A 19,750-nucleotide genomic window follows, 5' to 3' on the forward strand; every position below is an offset into this window, starting at 1 on the left:
TGGGGAAACTGAGGCACAGAGCAGTCATGGCAACTTGCCCCTTAGCCCACAAGCTCAATGCTGGGAGTTGAACGCAGCTGACTCCAGGACATGTGCTCTTGACCACAATGCTAGGGTGGCCGCACAGAGGCGGTCTGGGTAGCATTCTCTCCATTAGGGGACAGAGCAAGTTCTTTCAGTGAGATGGTCTCAGCTACTAAGGTAACGGAACAGGCAATTCTTGTGATTTGAGTTAGTACGTTATTTGGGAGGAGACTTCAAAACAGAAGTTATGTACAATGCCTCTAGACTTGTGATTAGAAGTTTTGTGCAAAACAGGATTTGGGCTCCAGGGTCCAACCTTGATGATGGTTGGACAAAGGAGATGGATCTTTACAGGCCTCCTGGCCAGCATGGGGGAAGGTGTCCTGTCTCAGGCTGTCTCCCTTCCTCCCTCCCTCCCCTCTCCCAGCCTTGCCTCCCTGCCATTCAGTTGTTTGTGGAGGGTGTAGGATGTCTGGTACCCTGTTAGGTACACATCACAACACACATTACAACATGTGGGGGAACAATACACACGCGTCCTCGGCCTCACAGATCTGGGGTAGCAGCAAAGGGAGGCGTTATACAACAGCGTTATAGGTGATGGGCCAGAGGGACACACAGATGCCCAGGAACACTGTGACACGCGGGCACCCACCAAGTGGACAAACCCCAGGGGGCCGTAAAACACCTCTGAGGGTCCAGAACGGGCATTACCAGGCTCATTCATAGCCTGCACTCTGTGCCACTCTACTCTTGTTTTAAGCTCCAGGGTCTTGCTTCCCAACCAAGACTACATAGTGGAAGCAGCAAAGTTTGAAAATGTGTGGCATTGAGAGACAAGAACACAGTGCTAGAAATAGCCTTGCTGATGAGAGCAGTCCACGTACACAATTTTGTATAATCCCCACGGCAGCTCTGCAGACTGATTACTGTCATCCCCATTTTTATAGTAGCAAACTGAGGTCCAGAGGAGTCAGTATGATTGGCTTCCTCTGTTCAAGAGGGAAGGAATCTGGAGGAAGGAAGGGCAACCCAAGGTGTTTATATGATTCCACCAAAATCCTTGGTATTCCAGAAGATTCAGGAAGTCTCCAGAAAACAATGACTTTCCTGCACTAGGTGTGACAATGCAAGGACTTGGTAGAAGCAGCACCCTCCCTGCACCTTGCTCTTCTCACCTGTCCCTTCCTTCCCCAAATATTCAGGTGTCTCCCATGTGCCATGGGCAGTTCTGGGTTCTGGCGGCACAGGGACCATGAGATGTGGTCTCCATTCACAAGGACAGTCATAGTGAGAGGAGTGGCAGTGGGGGCATGGGAGCTATTGTGACTGCCCCAGGAAAGGGGATGGAGTCAGTAACCAGGAGGCTCCTTGCTGGTGAGAGACTGAACATTCACACAAAAATCTGGTTTTCATGCAAAGGACAAACTGCTCAGGAGGAAGGCAGTTGCATAAAACAAGGAATTTTAAGTGACAGGTCTAATTTTAGAGGAGGGAATTTGAAAGCCATTGTGAGAAGGAGGGAAAAAAACAATCCCACACTGAAAAGGAATTCAGAAGCAACTAAATGTTACATCCAACTTTTGCTTGAATTCTAAGGTATGTGGAAACTATTCATGGACTTCTTAGCAAAAATGTATTGAGCAATATGCAATGTTCGTTTAATGCAGTGATTCTCAACTGGGGCAATTTTAACCACAGGGGACATCTGGCAACGTCTGAAGACATTTTTGGTTGTCAAAACTGGTGGGGTAGGCTACTGTCATCCGGCAGGTCGAGACCAGGGATGCTGTGAAACGTTCTATAGTACACAGAACGGCCCCCCTCGCAATTTTCTGATTTTCTGGACCCAAATGTGCATGCTGAGGTTGAGAATGGCCAGGTTAGTGTAAGTATCTGAGTCTTAGAGACGGGCTGGCCAAGCCTGGGCAGGTGCTCCAGGGAAGGATACCTGGGGCCAGGAAGTGTGAGTTTGACAGCATAGGCACTGCTCCCACTGTGACCCTGAGTATGTCCTTGGCCCTCTGTAAACCTTACTTCTTCTTCTAGAAAATGAGGATGGCATCATTTACCCCATAGGACATTTGGGGCTGGAATAAAATGATAAATGGGGGAGATGCCTTGAAGTTTTTGCAATGTCTTAAACTTTAGAGCATGTCCTCCCAAATAGTTTCTGGGAAAATTAAGGGAAGAAAGCAAGTTTTAAAGGGCATTTGAAGTCTTCATCTGGTAGACACCATTCTTTCTTGGTCTCATGTATTATTTGGATTTAGAGGCAAGAGGTACAGGGGGAGAGAGCCTGCCTGGACTGAAGCACAGGACCGCCAAGGTCTAAGGCTGAGGTGGCTGCCATCTGCTGTTTGTCCTTTTGTATGTAAAACAGAGGAGGTAAGACTTGTCCCACTGTCTGCCTAGGAATGACCTGAGGACAGAGCCCAGTGACACAAATGAGGATGCTCAAAGGGGGTCTTGGGGACCTTCCTTGCTCAGGGCTCAAGCAGCCAGACCTTGTGGCCAAATAGATGGGCTCAAATCCCCTTTCTACCACTTGTAGCTGTGTGACCTAGGGAAAGTCTCTCAATGTCTCTGTAGCTAACAGTGGTGTCTAACTCATAGGACTGCCATGGGGACAGTTTCTGGCTCATGTTAAGCGCTAAATGAATGTATGCTTTATTATTATTATAGTTGAGCAGACAGAGGCTGAGTTGGGGGAATGATTGGACTATGCTTCCCACTGCAGGCTTGTGGTCACAGGGAGATAGTTAGCCAGGCCACTGGATATGGGTCCAAAGCTTTTTGCTCTATGTCAGGTTAAGCATGCCAAGATTAGAAATAACCCAAAATAAACAATAAATAGGAGACTATCTCAACATAATAAAGGCCATACATGACAAGCCCAGAGCTAATATCATACTCAGCTAACATCATATCATAATATCATCATACTCATCAAACTGAAAGCTTTTCCTCTAAGATCAGGAACAAGATAAGGATGCCCACTCTCTCACTTCAATTCAACATAGTACTGTAAATCCTAGCCAATGCAATTAGATAAGAAAAAGAAAAGTCATCCAAATCAGAAAGGAAGAAGTAAAATTATCATTGTTTGCAAATGACATGATCTTATATGCAGAAAACCCTGAATATAGCACACACACATGCAGACACACACTATACACACACATACACACAAATTGTTAGAACTAATAAACAAATCCAGTAAAGTTACAGGATACAGAATAAACATACAAAAATCAGTTGTGTTTTTATATACTAAACAAGGAACCACCTGAAAGGGAAATTAAGGAAATAATTGTACTTACAATAGTATTACAATAGCAGTACTTGGAGATAAAAGTTAACTAAGAAATGAAAGACTTTTGTACTGAAAACTACAAAACACTGAGGAAAGAAATTAAATACACAAATAAATGGAAAAATACTCCATTCATGGATTAGGAGATTTAATATTATTAAAATGTCCACACAACCCAAAATGATCTACAGATTCAATGCCATCCCTATTCAAATTCCAATGGCATATTTTCCAGAAATAGAAAGAAATCCTAAAATTCATATGCAACCACAAAAGACAATGAATGTTGAAAAAGAACAAAACTGGAGGCATCACATTTTCTCTTTTCAAAATATATTACAAAGCAACAGTAATTAAAATAGCATGATACTGGCAAAAATACAGACATACAAACTAAGAAAACAGAATAGAGATCCCAGAAATAAACCTATATGTGGTCAACTGATTGACCACATATGGTCAATATTCTTAGGTGCTAAGAATATTCAATAAAGAAAGGATAGTCTGACAAATGGTGTTGAAAAATTGGATAGCCATATACAAACGAATGAAATTGGATGCTAATACTCACTCAATATGGATTAAAGATTCAAGCATAAGAACTGTAGAAAAAAGAAAATGTAGGATAAAAACTTTGTTACACTTATATTGGCATTATTTTTTTTGGATACGACATCATAAGCAAAAATCAACAAGTGTGACTACATCAGGCTAAAAAGTTCCTGCATAGCAAAAAAATAATAATTGACGAAGTGGAAAGGCAATCTACAGTATGGGAGAAAATATTGGAAAATCATATATCTGATAAGGGGTTAATCACCAAAACATATAAAGAACTCCTACATCCCAATAGCAAAACAGAATAAGATAAAACAAAAGCCCCCAAAACCTCCAAATAACTACTAAAAATGGGCAAAGACCTTGATCAGACATCACTCGGAAGAGGACATACATACGGCCAGCAGACATGAAAAGACACTCCACATCACTAATCATCAGAGAAATACAAATTGAAACCATAGCAAGACATCTCCTAACATTTGTTAGGATGGCTATTATTATATATTTTTTTAAAAAAGTGTTGGTGAAGAAATGGAAAAATGAGAATGCTTGCATACTGTCAGCGGGAATGTAATCTGGTGTAGATGCTCTGGAAAACAGTATGGAAGTTCCTCAGTTAGAAACAGAACTGCAATATGAGTCAGCATCCTACTTCTGGGTTTTTATCCAGATTGAAATCAGGATCTCAAAGTGATATCTGCACTTCCAGGTTCAATGTGGCACAGATCACAGTAGCCAAGGTGTGGAAATATCCTAAATGTTGTCGATAGGTGAATGGATAGAGAAAATGTGCTACATGCAGGCATGATGGAATATTATCCAGCCTTGAAAAAGAAGGATGTCCTGCAATGACAACATGGATGAACCTGGAGGACCTTACGCTGAAGGAAATAAACTGATCATGGAAGCATGCATGCTTGCGCTTTCGTGAAGTATCTAAAGCAGCCAAACTCACAGAAGTAGGGTGGCGGTTGCTAGGGACTATAGCAGGAGGAAATGGGAAGCTTCCAATCAACAGGTGCAAAGTTTGAGTGAAGCAAGACGCATACACTCTGCAGATGGGATGAGCCGTATGACAATGCACCTACAGTTTACAATCCTGTGTTGTACACTTAATTATTAGTTAAGGAGGTAGATCTCATGTTAAATGTGCTCATGACAATAACAAAAGAGATGAAAGGCAGTCACTACTAGGTGGGTGGGGGATTCCTGGGGGCTAAGACCGCCCCACTGCGGGTCCTTGGAGAGGATGAGGTGGTTTCTCCCCATCTTATGCCGATGCAGTGGGGTTTACAGATACACTCTAATGGAATTCATATAGGAAGTTGTACAGGGAATGCAAATTGGAAACTTTTGTCCAAGGAGAGGAAGAGAATTCTGTTTAGAAATGTCATGGTTCTCAAGCTAAATGCCTCATTAAATACAGATTCCATATGTGTCTTTTATGACTCCAAATGTTAGCTCTAAGAACAGGTCTGCTCCCTCTCTACCTTCTCAGAACAGGGAGTTCAAAGAGGAGGAAACAGCAGGAGGTGTCTAAGGCCATGCCATTGTCCTGGGCCCTCCTCCTTCTGCTGACTATAACCAGACCAAGGAAAAAGGTAAAAACAAATAAGTTGCAAGATGATTTCATTTCATCCCAATGTTTCCAAAAATAGAATCAAGAGTAGTTGAAATGCGGTAAAACACTATGGTTGTAACTTTCCATGGTGTCACCTTTCCCTCTCCAGGACGGTGATACCTCCCCTTTTATGTCATTTCCCCACACACCTCCTGAACACCCTGCCTGCTGACTTTTAGGGGATGCCAGGCTCATAATGCAGAACTGAGCTAAATGACTTCCAGGGTCCTTTTCTCTGAGGCTCTTTGGAAGGGCCCCCTTTCCCTCCTCTGGGCCCAGCCCTGCTTCTCCTGAGCTGTGTAAGTACCTCTACACTGTCCTGTCAGCTGGCTTGCACACCTTCATAAATGGGGAACTCATCCCTCCTTGAGGCAGACCCACTGTTTTTCAGAAGCAACAATGATAATGATCCCAAATCTGCCTCTCTGGTACTGGGATTCTTGGATTCCACCTTTAGGACTCCCTAGGAGAAAAGGAGCAGCTGCATCTGTCAGAGGGTTTAGGGCATGGAAGACCCCCTAAACCGATATCCCTGCTCACATCAGCTCAGGCCCCTAGAAAGTTTTCCTTCCAAGCCTGAGGTGTTCTTAGACCAAAGTTGCACATTGAAGTCAGCCCAGCCAAGAGTACTTTTATTTAGATCATCTTTCACTTACAACATCCCAATACCCATTTTATAAAGAAATCTGAGGTTTGGGATCATAAATTATAATGATAGGCAGTATTTATTAAGGGGCAACTGTGTAGCTGCTGCGTTGAACACTCTGTATGGATTATTTCTTTCAGTATTATGTCGGACCATTTTATAGATGAGGAAACTGAGAATGGATCAGATCATGTGGCTACCCAATGGCGCAGAGCTGGTGCAGGTGGCAGAGCTGGGACCGGATCCTGGTATCAAGGCACAGGCCCTGCCCCGCCCCACCTCACCTCCCTCCAGCTCCTCTCTTTGGGCAGGGACACTCACCGCGTTGAGGCCGCAGAGCTGGTAACAGGCCATGGTGACGATCACAGTGATGACCTGCCAGCGCACAAAGGGACTCCGGAGCAGCTCCAGCACGGACACCAGCTGGATGTTCCTCTGCACACGGCTCTCCGCCAGGACCTCCTCCACTTCTCGGGAGACATCCTCTTTGCCCAGGAAAGTCTGGAAGGCTGCAAACAGGGACGATCGCAGACTTTTAGCAGGGGTTAGGATGTCTGCTGTGTCTAACGCTGGGCTCTGCAGGGCTGGTTCCACCACCCAGACACACACCTTGTCAGGGGCAGAGCTGGCAGGGGCCTTTGAAACCACAAAGTCCCAAGCCTTTGTTTGAAAGTAGGAAAACGGAGGCCCATAGATGTGCAGTGACTTGCCCAAGGTCACCTGGTTGGCTAGGAGAAGAGCCAGGAGAGAACACGGGTCTCCTGATGGTCCCAGAGCGAAGAGGAGCACGTCCAGGGTTCAAGTCCCATTACTACCACAGCGCATCTGTCCATTGTTTGTGACCATTCCTGCCTCACAGAGCTCCAGTAGTAACTGGACGGTGTATACATGCTAAACCCGAACACAGAGCTTTGCACACAGGAGATGCTCTTTGGATAAATATTTATTGAGCATCTCAATAATGTGTGCCTGGCCCTGCATGCTCATCCTTGTTGGAGGCATTCGGATGGTCAGACTGCTGGCCACTTGGCCAGGATGCTGGGAGTAGATTCCATCACTGGAAGGAGAACTGAACTAAATGACCTCCAGGGCCCTTTCCGTACGACCTCTGAAACACAGGTACCGTGGGGGGATGTATTCTCAAAGAGCTAATCTCCCTGGGATTCAAACTCACCCAGGTGACTTATGCCTTTCCCAGGCTGAACGTGGCAAATTTCCAGCCTCAGCGAACCTGTCATTTGTTACCAAGCCCTTAATTGTGCAAACCTCCACGTATATATATGCAAAGGTAGGCTGACTGATTAGACCCCTGAGAGCATAATAATCAGGTAATAGGAGACACTTTTAGAACACGGATTTAAATATTCAGTGCTCTGGTATTTATCCTCCTACAGAGAAAGGTGGCTTTGGTGACGGCTCCTGTGGACAGTCCATTCCAGACACAGTGGGCATCATCCTTGAAAACACTGCTCTGCCCCTCAGGGCATGTGAAATTGCTCTTCTTAAGTAGCAGGGGGAGAAAAGGCTGTTAAACTTGCTCCAGATTCTACAAAAAGCAAGCCCATGAAGCCTCTGGAGTGTTATTTCCAGTAGTACATTGAAAACGGCTTCAGAATGTTTCTTTTGTAAGCTATGACTTAATACTTTTCCTAGTATTTTATTAAGGATTAATGGGACAAGTACCTGAAGGAGTAACGTCTCTACATCATTCACTACATCATAGTATTGCTAACACTTTCTCAAAGTTCAAAATGCAACGTTTATTTGATAAAGTGATCCTAAAGTTTTAGGGCAGGAAAATGTCTCTCTCCTTCCTGACATACATGCCTTTCATGTAAAATAAAGAGAATATTATAGCCTATTTTTTTTTTCCTTTCTCACGTTGGCTGCCAGGAAGCTCTTGCTAAATTTGATGTTCTGCTCTTAACAGAGTTTCCCGGGAAAAAAATCTCTCCTTTCTTAAAAGCTGTGATCTCCTTCTTTTAAAGCATCAATTTAATTTCCTGTTGTATATGTGTTCATATAGTTTCTTTCTACTTGTTCCACACACGTTCTTACAAGTTTCCTGAGACTGGGTGAGGAAGAGTATCTGGTGAGGGATCGTGGCAGACATGGGGGTGCCCCACTCGGATCGCCTTCAGGAAAGGACGCCCTGCTTGGGTGGGAGTGTGTGGTTATGGACAGCCCCTACTCTGGGCTCTGTGGATATTCACCTGAACTTTGAAGCGCCAGTGATGCTGTTCCCACAGTGGCTCCCAGCCCTCGGCTGGGTGTGGCGGGGATGCAAGGGTGTGGCTGTTTCCATGGGGGGGGGGGAACACCTATAATGCGCAAGCGTTGCTCCAGAGCTCCCTGCTGGGCCTGCAGAGACTCGGCCAGGTGGCATCCTGGTCCGATGCTCCCTTGTACAATCCTGCTTCTGTCCTCTTGCTTTCTCAGGGTGCCTCTACAATGAACCTTTGGCACCCCTACCTCCTCCCCAGCACCTGCTTCCTGGAGAAGCTGGCCTGCAACAATGATCAAACTGCTTGACAGCAAAACATCAGTCAACTTAGCTCTGTTCTCGACCTTTGAAGTGTTTAGCTGCTTTGGTGCTCATTATCTTCTCTTGATCTGTGACAATAGTCCACTAAGGGCTCTCCTGGTCCGGTCTCATCATGCCCCATAGAGCTCCTACTGTAAACCTACCCTTTACGTCCACCACACTGCAGCACCAGCCACCAGCCACCCCCACTCCCAAGCTCTCCGCTCAGCAGGGTGAAGCCCAGGCTCCGCACCTGGCCCACAGCTCTCCCTCAGCTCCCACCCCTGCTGCATCACTCCTGAACATATCACCGGCTCATCTTTCCTACACATCTTTCCTTTTTCTTGGCTGCCTGCACTTGGCCATGCTGTTCCCTCTGCCAGGAATGCCCTTCCCGCCTTTCCTTGCCTGGCTATTCTTCTCCTCCCTCCCAGATGACCATGTGGCAAGGAAAGCATGCCCAGCCACTCTGGGTTGTCCCTGTTCCCCCTGCCTTCCCATCTCAGCACCTCCCCTCCCACCTCTTCCTGCCACTTGCCGTGAGCACCTTGAGGCCCAGTTCCTGGTGCCAACTGGGGGACAGGTGCTGCTTGAGTTTGTTGACCTGAGCTGACCTAGACCCAGCTGGAAAACCCACTCCCTTCCCTGAAAGCTGGGTTTCTCTTAATATCCTAGGCTGGATAACTCTTGGTGATAGGTGTGGTCCTGTGCCTTGTGGGATGCATCCCTGGTCTTTACCCACCTGATGCCAGAGGCAGCTCTGTGGCTGGGATGATCAAAACTGTCTCCAAGCACTACTTACAATAGCTGAGACATGGAAATAACCTAAGAGTCTGCCCATGGATGAAGGGATACAGAAATATACACACACATATACATAAACTTACACATATATACACAATGGAATATTACTCAGCTGTAAAAAGAGGGAAATCCTGCCATTCACAACAATGCAAGTGGTCCTCGAGGGCAGTATGCTAAGTGAGATAAGTAAAAAAAAAAAGAGATACCATAGGATCTCATTTATATGTGGAATCTAAAAAACCCCCCAAAAAAAAACCCAAATCAAACTCACAGATACAGGGGTGAGACTGGTGGCTTCCAGAGTGAGGGGTGGGACTGAGCAAATGGGTGAAGGTGGTCTGACATACAAGCTTCCAGTTATAAAATAAACAAGTCCTGGGGACATAACGTACAGCATGGTGACTATAGTTAGTAATACTGTATTGTATATTTGAAAGTGGCTAAAAGAATAGATTTTAAAAGCTGTAATCATGGGAGAAGAATTATAACTGTGTGGTGGCACATGTCAACTGGACCTATTGTGACCATTTTATGTTATATATAAATATGGAACCACTACGTTGTACACCTGACACTAAATCCCTATGTCAATTATACCTCAATAAAAAAATGACTTAGAAAATGTCTCCGGACACTGCCAAATGTCTTCTGGGACAAAGTCACCCCCAGTTCAGAATCCCTGTTTCAAACAGGCTTCTGGGAGGACCTCCTGGGAGGAGGGACCTCCTGGGAGGACCTCACCCAGAGCAGATACCCCCACTTTCAGCCCTGGCTGTTTTAACATGTCCACACACCTGCCATGCCCACCCCACGATGTCCCCAGGTAGGGGCTACTCCAGGGACACTGTGGTACAGTGGGAAGTACCTGGGCCATGGAGGGTGCATACCCATGCCTGCCCCCCTGTATGGCCTGTGTGCTTCCCTCTCAGCTGTGCTTCTATGAAGTGGAAATCATAAGGCCTCCCTCCAGGGTTGTTTTGAGGATGAAAACAATGTACGTGAAGTGTCTGGCACATTAAGTGGTGTCCAATAAACAATTATTATTACTACTATTATTATTTTATGTCTTTCCCTTAGAACCAGGTACCAAGGGCGTATTAATTAATGTGCCTTTTTCTCTTAAAGATTTATTTATTTATTTTAGGTGGAGTGGGGGAGAGAGAGATAGAGAGAGAGAGAAAACATGTGCTGGAGGGAGGGGAGGGGCAGAGGGAGAGACAGAGAACCCCAAGCAAACTTCCTGGTGAGCGCAGAGCCTGACACAGGACTCGATCCCAGGACTCTGAGATCCTGTCCTGAGCTGAAATCAAGAGCCTGATGCTCAACTGAATGAGCCAGTCAGGCACCCCTCAACTTATGTGCTTTGCATGAAGAGTAATAATGGAGACTGCGGGGTGACAGGGGAGGAGGAGCAGGTTGGGACACAGAGGGGCTGTGACAGAGTGGGCAGGAAGAGGAAAATGAGAGTGAGTGCTGACAAACTGCAATCAGTGAGGGATCCAGTATCTGAGCACAGTGTGGATGACAGATGACAGGCCCCCGCAGCCCCCAGCCACCCCACAGAGCAGAGCAGCGGTGACAAACCGAGGCACCGCAGATGTGCTCTCGGCCTCATAGGGGCCTGGCACAGGTTCCATCCTGGGCGGGAGACCCTCTCGGGCTTCAGGTCCCCCCAGGGGCCCACCAATACCATGAGGACCTGACTGTGACCCGGCCTGCCCATGCACCTGGCTGGCCACAGAATCCTGTGGGGCAGGAAGGGGGTGCACTGCTTCCTCTGTGAGGCTTCTGGTGGTAGATTCTAGTGCCTCCCTCTCAGGTGGCCACACTCCTGCGGTCAAGTGGAGACACGGCCTTGAATCCTCCACTGCCTCGGCCTCAAAGCCCACCAGCTGAGGCCATCTGGGATGTTCGAGGCAGAGGGGGAATGGTTTGGCTTTGCCAGGCCCTGGCACCTGCAGGACAGCTGAGCTTCAGGCGCCCCAGGCTGCTGGCAGACTCCCAACTCTGACCAGCCCTCAGGAACACACAGGCCTTGGGGAGGAAGCACCAGCATTTTAAAGGGATGGGCTCAGGGCTGGTTGACAGAAACCGTGCCCCGTCCAGAGCCAATGTGCAGCACGTATTGACTCAGGCAATGTGCCAAGTGTGGGAGCTGCAAGAACAAAAGCCACAGACCCTTCACAGGCAGCGTCCCCATCAAAGTCACTTGCTTCTCCTAACATGCATTTTGCCATGATCAATTCCCAGAGAAGCTCCATAGACTAAAATTCTTTGGTCAAGGAGATTTAGTATCATTGTACACTCTCTTGGTTCAAACTTCACATTAGATTACTAAAGATTCTGATAAGTCCTGCACAGACACCCCATTTAATTTTGTTTCGCTCCACATTTCCTAAACATATTTGCTGGAGCACCTACTTACAACCTGCAGAAGTACATCAAGAAATTTTATTTTAATTTTATGTGACATGTGTCACAGAGGAAGTGAATCTAGGAATTCCCTGTGGCCTGGAGAAAGAATCCCAATGGAGGACACTGATCAGGGAGTAGAGGCAAATATCACACCCTGAAAACCAGAAAGAGCCCAAATGTCCTCCCAAGTTAAGTCCGCATTTTAATCCCCAGAACCTATGACTATGTTAGCTTACATGCCACAGGGACTTTGCAGATATGATCAAGTTAAGGGTTCTGTGATGGGGAGGTTATCCTGGATTATCTGGTGGGCCCAATGTTATCACAAGGATCCCCATAATAGAGAAGCAGGAGGTCAGTGTCAGAGAAGAGGTGTTAGAAACAGAGAATGGATGGGTTGCATTTTAAAGATGGGGGAGGAGTCCCAAGCCAAGGAATGGAGGTGCCTCTGGAAGCTGGAGAAGGCAAGGGACGATTTCTCCCTGTACCCTCCAGAAGGAGTACAGCCCTGCAACACCTCGGTTTTAACCCAGTGAGACCTATTTTGGAGTTCTGACCTCCAGAACTGTAAGATAACAAATTGTTATTTTTTTAAAGGAATTGCCAGAAAGTCTTGCTTCAGATAAGGCTTGACCCAGCAGCTCAAACTAAAACACTAAGTAAGGACTGAATAGCTTTCATCTATTCCAGTATCATTTTAAGCCGCTAGCTTTGTGGTTATTTGTTGTAATTTGTTAGAACAGCCACAGAAAACAAATACAGAGCCATTTTAGACGGCGGTGGCTCCCCCCGACCCTCACCACTCACTTCTGGTGTGACACCGGAAAGCATCTGACCTCTCAAGCCTTAGAGTGCTCATCTGCAAGGTGGGGCTGACCCCAGCCCACCTCTGTCTCCAGTCATAATGACAGCTCCTCAGGGCGAGGATGCAGAGCAGCAGCCCCGAGCCCTGCTCACTGCGGATGCGACACCCATACTGTCCCCTTGCAGAGACAGGTGAAGCCAGCATCACGTAAAACCTAATAAGGGCAAATTTGGGGTGTGTCTGCCCAGTGCCATCTGAGGTCTGGGAGGGAGGGCTGGAAGGGACGGGAGTCACTCCAACTGAGTGGCCACAGCCTAGTGTTTAAGCTCACAGCCTTAGAGCCAGGCTGCTGGGGCTGCAGCCTCTGCTACGCCACGTCCGGCTGGGCGGCCAGGGCTGAGTTGCTCAGCCTCTCTGTGCCCTGTGTAATGCCTGGCTTGCAGGCTGTGGTTTGCAGAGCAGGTGGTGGGCAAACACCAGGCAAGGCGCCCGGCCCTGGGAAGTGTTTACTGCATGTCCCATGTCATTTGGGGAGCCTGGGCGGGAGGGGGGGGGCTTGAACTTCCCCAAAGGTCAGTCTGGCTTCTAGAAGAGGCCCTTCCTGGAGGCCGCCTCTCTGGGTGCACCAGCGTGGAGGACAGGGCTATCCTGGCAGCTAATTCTGCCTCAGTGGTCACGGCTGCCCGGGGCTCGGCTGCGAAGGGCCCCGAGGTGGTCCTCCCCATCCAGTGGAGGGTGCTGGGGTGCTGCGTGGGGCGGTGGCTCACATCCACATATTAGCTGTACCGGGTGGACAACACAGGCCGTAACCTCCACCCGATGGGCCCGGAGCCTGCGTCTGGCCGGAGCCTGGATGGCCTCAGGGATCTGGAATTGGGCTGGAGTGCCAGTTAGGGAAACGGTGACGAGCTGGACACAGCCGGCCCTGTAGAGCGCCTTTCCTTCCCGATCGCCAGCCGAGCTCCACACCGGCAAGGCCAAATAAATGAAGAAGGGCAGGTGTTCTGGACAGGGTCCGCCTCACGTCCCTCGGGCTTCCAGATCAGTGAGGCGGTGCCTGAAGCGTGCCTGTGCCTGACCAACTCAGACTAAGAGCAGAAGGCTGACTGCAGCCCACATCGGGCCCTCCAATGCCCACCAGGGCCGCAGCCTGAGCAAAATGGGGAGAGCTGTGCCGCAGAGAGGGAAGGTGGAGGTGGGTGGTGGGGACAGACTGACCGGGCTCTGTCTGACATCTGCCGCCCACCAGCCTGGCACCTGGGCCCGTCTCGGGTGCCTCATGCACCCCTGCTTCCTCAGGTTCTGGGGGGTGGGGGTTGGAGCGACCGTCTGGTGCAATAACACCTGCCTGGTTTGCCTGCACCTGTGACCAGGTGTGACGGGGTGGTTGAGCCCCAACTCTGGGGCCACACTACCTCGTTTTTTCTCCTTGTCATTTAGTTTGATGTCACCTGAGGCACTTGATATTTCTGTGCCTCAGGTTTCTTATCTGTAAGATGGACACAGCAGCATCGGGGCCGTCGGCAGTATTATATGTCAGCACACGCGAGGTCCTCAGAACACTACTGCTCTTAATGGGCAACGAGCACTAGAGGTCTGTTAACTATTCCAGGAGGCACTTGCTATGCCCCTCACCATCCCTTCCTTCTTTCTTCCTTTTTAGCCCAACAAAGGGTACAAAATACTATAACCTTCCATCATGAATCGAATGGTGTCCCCTATAAACAGATGTGAAAGTCCTAACCTGGTAACAGTGGATGTGACCCTATCTGGAAACAGGGTCTTTGCAGATGGGATTAGTGAGATGAGGTCACCCTGGAGCAGGGGACCCTTAAGAAGAGGCAGAGAGAAGAGACACAGAGACAGACACAGGGAAGATGGCCACATGAGGATGGAGGCAGAGCCCGGAGAGATGCAGGGCCAGCCATGGGACACCAAGGATGGTGGGCACACTTTGGACGCTGGGAGAGGAAGCAGGTCTTGCTGATGGATTGACTTTGGACTCCTGGTCTCCTGAACTGGGAGAGAACCCCTACTGTTGTATGTCCCTGGTGTTTGGAGCTTGGTTAGGTAGCACTTGCACCTGACGGCTCTGTCAGCATTCATCACGTCCTGCTAGAGCCTAGTGCACAGCAGCCAGGAGCCTTCCCTGTATGACCAGGAGGGGCCTGTGACAAGGTGGCAAGGGGATTCCAGGCAGATCACAGGGCCATGGTCCTTCGCATTTGTGTGCTAGCAAAGCACCGAGCTCCTCTTCTGCCCAGAGCAGGGCTCAGTGCTTAAAAACTAGGAGGTTTCACTGAAGCATTTATTTTCAGCAGCGACTGGGATTGAAGTTTGAATTTATCACCAACAGCAGTGGGATCCATGGGGTGGGGGAGTAGAAGACACTGGAAGCCCTGTTTGTACTGTTACAAGATTTCATTATAGACAGGCCCCGGAGTGTTCTCATGGGCCGCTGGGAGGATGGTGGGGGCTCCACCACCAGGAGGAGCTGAGCGTGTTCCTCACCTTTGCTTTCAGCACAGAGCGATTGACACATTCAGCTTACGTGTCCCCTTGGTCAGTCTTGGACTTGGGAATGGTAGCGTTGGACTTTAACTGAATTAATCCTGATGAATGCATGGGCGGCTTATAAAGAGTCCTCTAAAGAAGGGACAGATTAAGGCAAAACTCAGGTGCCTGCACAAAGACAGGAGCATAGCAGCCCCCTCTGCTCCAGATCCAAGCCCACAGTCAGCTCTGGAGCCTGTCAACAGTAGGCTGCCTGGCCAAGCTTCTAAAACATAAGATATAAAATAATCAACCTCTTCAAGACAGAAGTCGCATTTTAAGGCAAGTGAGAAAGTAGCAGCTTTTCAAAGGAGATTGCTCTGTGGAAGGAGATTTGTGGGAATGGTGCCGTCACTCTGTGGCCAGGGACACCAAGTGATGCACACGGGCCGCCAGTTCAAACTCCCACATTTGCACATTAGGGAAACAAAACCCCAGCAAACAGTTTCAAGAGTGTTCCTGTTATAAGATATTCCAAATGAAGAGTTTTGGTGGGTTTTGCTAGATAATGGTCGTTAAAACATAAAAGGCAACATTGTCTCCTGATTTTGCAGGAACACCTGAGTGACTCTGGGAGGGTGGAAATCTCCCTGCTGCAGCTCCCCTTCCCCCAGACGCTGTCTGTATCCCTAGCAGATGAGACTGCAAGATGAATTCCAAACTCCAAATGTGTTAAGTTCAACCAGCCTTGCTGCCGCCTTCCATTTGGATCTCCATTGATTCCTGAGGTTCTTTCTGAGCTCTCGTCACCATTAAGGTCAATATTGCAATGATACCGGCTAACGCTTGCTGAGAGTTCCTCTGGGCCACCTATGATTCTACATGGTTCATAGGCCTTTTCTCATTTAATTTTCATATAACTGTCCCCTGAAGGAGACTCTGCTGGTGTCCCCACTCTGCAACTTGCCCATGATCAGGGGAACTAGGATCCTTGAGGGCAGAGCCTGAGACAAGGATTGGGTATAAGAAGTTGATACACATGATGGTTGCAGAAAGCAGGTGTGAGGGGGCAGGAAGAGTGAAGTGGGGAAGGGGAAGCCACACAAGGCACATCACCGAGGAGCCTACTATGGATGAAGGGGTCAGTTCTGCTGGACTTTGAGTAGAACATGGAACATCTCCCAGAATTGTCCCACAGGGGAGGCTGGGCACCTGTCCACCAACTCTTGCCACCAGAAGCATTAACTCCCATGCATGCACACTGCATTGCAGACATGCTGAGCTACATCTTGGCCACAGAGAAGGCTGGGTTTGCAGAGAGACACCTGGTGTGCTGGAGGTGCAGGAAATATCAGCCTGCATCTGCACTCACGAGGACTGTCCCACACCTGGACTGAAATCATAGTGAACAGAAGGATGGTGTGATGAGGACACCAGAGGAAACCACTACTATCACCACTGGTAAATGGAGTAGCTGGGAATAGAGCCCAGGTAAGGGCTCTGAAAGCTTTGCTCTGGATGTTCAGTTATGCTCCCTGGGAATTTAGAACCAGACTTTTCAGATCTTTGAAACACTGTCCTTCCCTCCTTCCTTCCCTCCCCTTTCCTTCCTTCCTTCCTTCCTTCCTTCCTTCCTTCCTTCCTTCCTTCCTTCCTTCCTTCCTTCCTTCCTTCCTTCCCTACCTTTCTCCCTAAGTCTTCATTCCATAGCCCGAATTCCTGAAGAGCCTAGAAGCATCCTCTGGTTTCATCTCACCCATCCATTTGCCCATCACTTACATGAGAGTGAGGCAAATGCCTAAGGTGTAATGCAGCACCAATTTCATTACACTTTGGAAGCCCAGAGGAGATTGGTATGAGCTACCTCTTGCATCCTTTTTGCATTGAGAGTCCCTAAGTAACATTGCCTTCCTTCCAGTCTCTAGGGGAAGGCCTGGAAATTGTCTCTGGGACCCACTCATAGAGGGGCAGGAAACTCTGCAGGGAGGAGACAAAACACAAAGTAGTGCAGTGTTTGGGGGTGCCTGAGGCTGGCTAATGGCTGTCACTGCTGCTCCTGTCATCACTGTGGTCCTACCAGATCAAAACAGGCGCTCATGCTGGTGTAAGGCTTATGACACTTCATGCCAGGGGCTGGGTCTTTTTCAGGGCCTGGCATGCAGCAGGTACTCAGACCACGTTGGATGAATGTAACCGGTCCCTCCTCATATTTGCTTAGTCTGGAAAAGGGGATCCTCTGGGAGGAGAAGCCTGGATGTGGATGGGGTTGGGACTCATTGTCCCTGAGGTCAGAACAAGGGCCAATGGCAGCACCTGTGATGTGTTAGATCAAGGATGAGCTCTGATATGGCCAAGGGTAGATTGGGAGGCTTGATAAGCAGTGAGCTCTCCATCCCTGGAGGTATGCAAGGAGAGGCGTGATGACTACCTGTCAGAGATGCTATGTGAGGGACCCAGGCATTGAACAGGAAGAAGGACAAGGTCTCTTAGGCAAGTGGAGAACCCAAGAAGTGTGCTGGTTCTATGGAAGCCTGGGAGAGAATGAGACCAGGGCATCTAGGGGGTGGGGAGCAGACAGGACAGACACTTTCCATTTTAACTAGCTGTCCTTAGAGAGAGAGGAAAGGGCCTTAGAAACTCATGGTCAGTGAGTCCATATCAAAAAGACATTTGCTTATGGAAAACAACCCTCCTGGAGGGGTCTGTTCTCTTGAATCTCCAAGTCACTTAAATAGTTCATCTGATCTATGTGAGTTCTCTCCCCCTCAGGCTCCCACCCTTATCCTTGTACTTTAAAGTAAAGGCTTCCTATGGCTCACACCTCATTCATATCCATGGCCATGTTCTGATCACTAATTCCAAAGAACTTGAAAAAGGAAAGAGAATTTGCATTTCCCAAGTGGAGAGAAAAGCCCCTGGGCAGTGTGTCCAGTTTCTGGGCCAGGAGAGGAAGGTGTTATGTAATTAGATCTTGGACCAGTGAAAGACTCATCTTCATACAAGGCGAGTCAAGAGACCAAGCAGGGGAGAGGAGGCTAACATTACTGTGCACCTACTATGTGCCAGCCTTTGGGCTAGGTGTCTTATAGACCTTATGGAGACAATAGGGTGTTCTGTTCTCGGAGCCTCAGAGGAATTGGGAAATGTACCAGAGATCCCGGGTAGAAAGTGAGAGAGTCAGTGTTCCAAGTTGATCTTTCTTTGCACATACCTCAAAGAATGATGAAAAGAAACCACAGAGCTGAGAAGCCAACAGAACCAAATTCAGTTCATTTCAATTAACCTGCAGCTTTTCAGGGCTTGCTATGTGCTGGGGATGCAAAGGTATCCTGTGTTAGGAGAAGAAAAGGGCATGGTTTCTGCTCAGGAGGAGTCCTTTAGTGGGAGACAATACAACCCCCTGCAAATCAGGGGGATGGTGCTGAATGTGGGGTCTGCAGGAGAGTCATGAAACCCCCACAAGTCCACTGCTCCTACTTGCCTTTCAGCAGGTGGGGAAACTGAGACTCAGAAGGATGAAGTGATGTGTCTAAGTCACACAGCTGAGCTGGCATTCCCGTGGCGTTGAGTGCCAGGGTCAGCGCAAGCATGACTTAGGGGCTGATTCTGACAGGAGGTTCTCACAGAGAGCAGATCTCATATCGTGCAACCCTTGTCCAAGAGGTTAGGTCAAGCCATTAGGCAAACAGAAGGTCCTCTTTCCCCAGAGTGCTCTTTAGAGATCTGCTGGCATTCTGACTGCAATGATTGCTTTTGCATGCAATGAAATCAGCAGTTGCATTCATATTGACAGGATCTCTATAGCTGTGCCTTCTTTTTTTCCATTAGTGGATGATTAACTTATTATCACAAAGTTTAAAACAATTATTCTATTATGGTAAGGACACTGGTCATAAGATCTGGCATTGAACACATTTTTAAGTACACAACATAGTATTGTTGAGTACAGGCGCAATGGTGTACAGCAGATGTCTCAAATTTATCCAACTTGTATAAACTTTACACTCATTGATAGCAACTCCTCACTTCCCCTCCCCCATAGCCCCTGACAACCACTATTCCACTGTTTGGTTCTGTGAAATGGACTATTTTGCATTCCCGCCAAGAGTGTGCAAGGGTTCCAATTTCTCCGCGTCCTCACCAACACTTGCCTTTTGTGTTTTGAGACTAGCCATCCGGTTGGTGTGAAGTGACAACCCCCTATGGTTTTGATTTGCATTTCCCTGATCATTAGCGATGTTGAAAATTTTTCCATATATCCATTGGTAAAGTGTATATCTTCTTTGGAGAAATCTTTGTCCAAGTTCTTTGTCCATTTTTAAATAAGGTTATCAGATTTTTGGCTATTGCATTACAAAAGTTCCTTATTGTTTTGGATATTAGCCCTTTATCAGATATATGGTTTGCTAATTTTTTCTACCGCTCCATATGCTACCTCTGCACTCTGTTGATTATTTCCTTCGCTGTGCAGATGCCTTTTAATTTGATAGAGTTCCCCTTATCCATTTTTGCTCTTGTTGCCTTGATTTGATGTCATATCC

The 19,750-nt window shown here is 47.9% G+C and overlaps 1 protein-coding gene across 5 annotated transcripts in view; it reads right to left on the bottom strand.

Annotated features, from left to right (window-relative positions):
- Positions 1-19,750, bottom strand: part of SLC2A9 (solute carrier family 2 member 9) — a 223,565-nt gene that overhangs the window by 67,660 nt on the left and 136,155 nt on the right. For all 5 annotated transcript variants that reach the window (XM_055326806.1, XM_055326804.1, XM_055326805.1 and 2 more), the window contains one exon: positions 6,490-6,677. In XM_055326806.1, the coding sequence (XP_055182781.1) occupies positions 6,490-6,677 (188 nt within the window). The remainder of the gene's footprint in view (positions 1-6,489; positions 6,678-19,750) is intronic.

This window comes from Nyctereutes procyonoides, unplaced genomic scaffold (genome assembly GCF_905146905.1).
Source record: "Nyctereutes procyonoides isolate TBG_1078 unplaced genomic scaffold, NYPRO_anot_genome, whole genome shotgun sequence".
Classification (NCBI taxonomy): domain Eukaryota; kingdom Metazoa; phylum Chordata; class Mammalia; order Carnivora; family Canidae; genus Nyctereutes; species Nyctereutes procyonoides.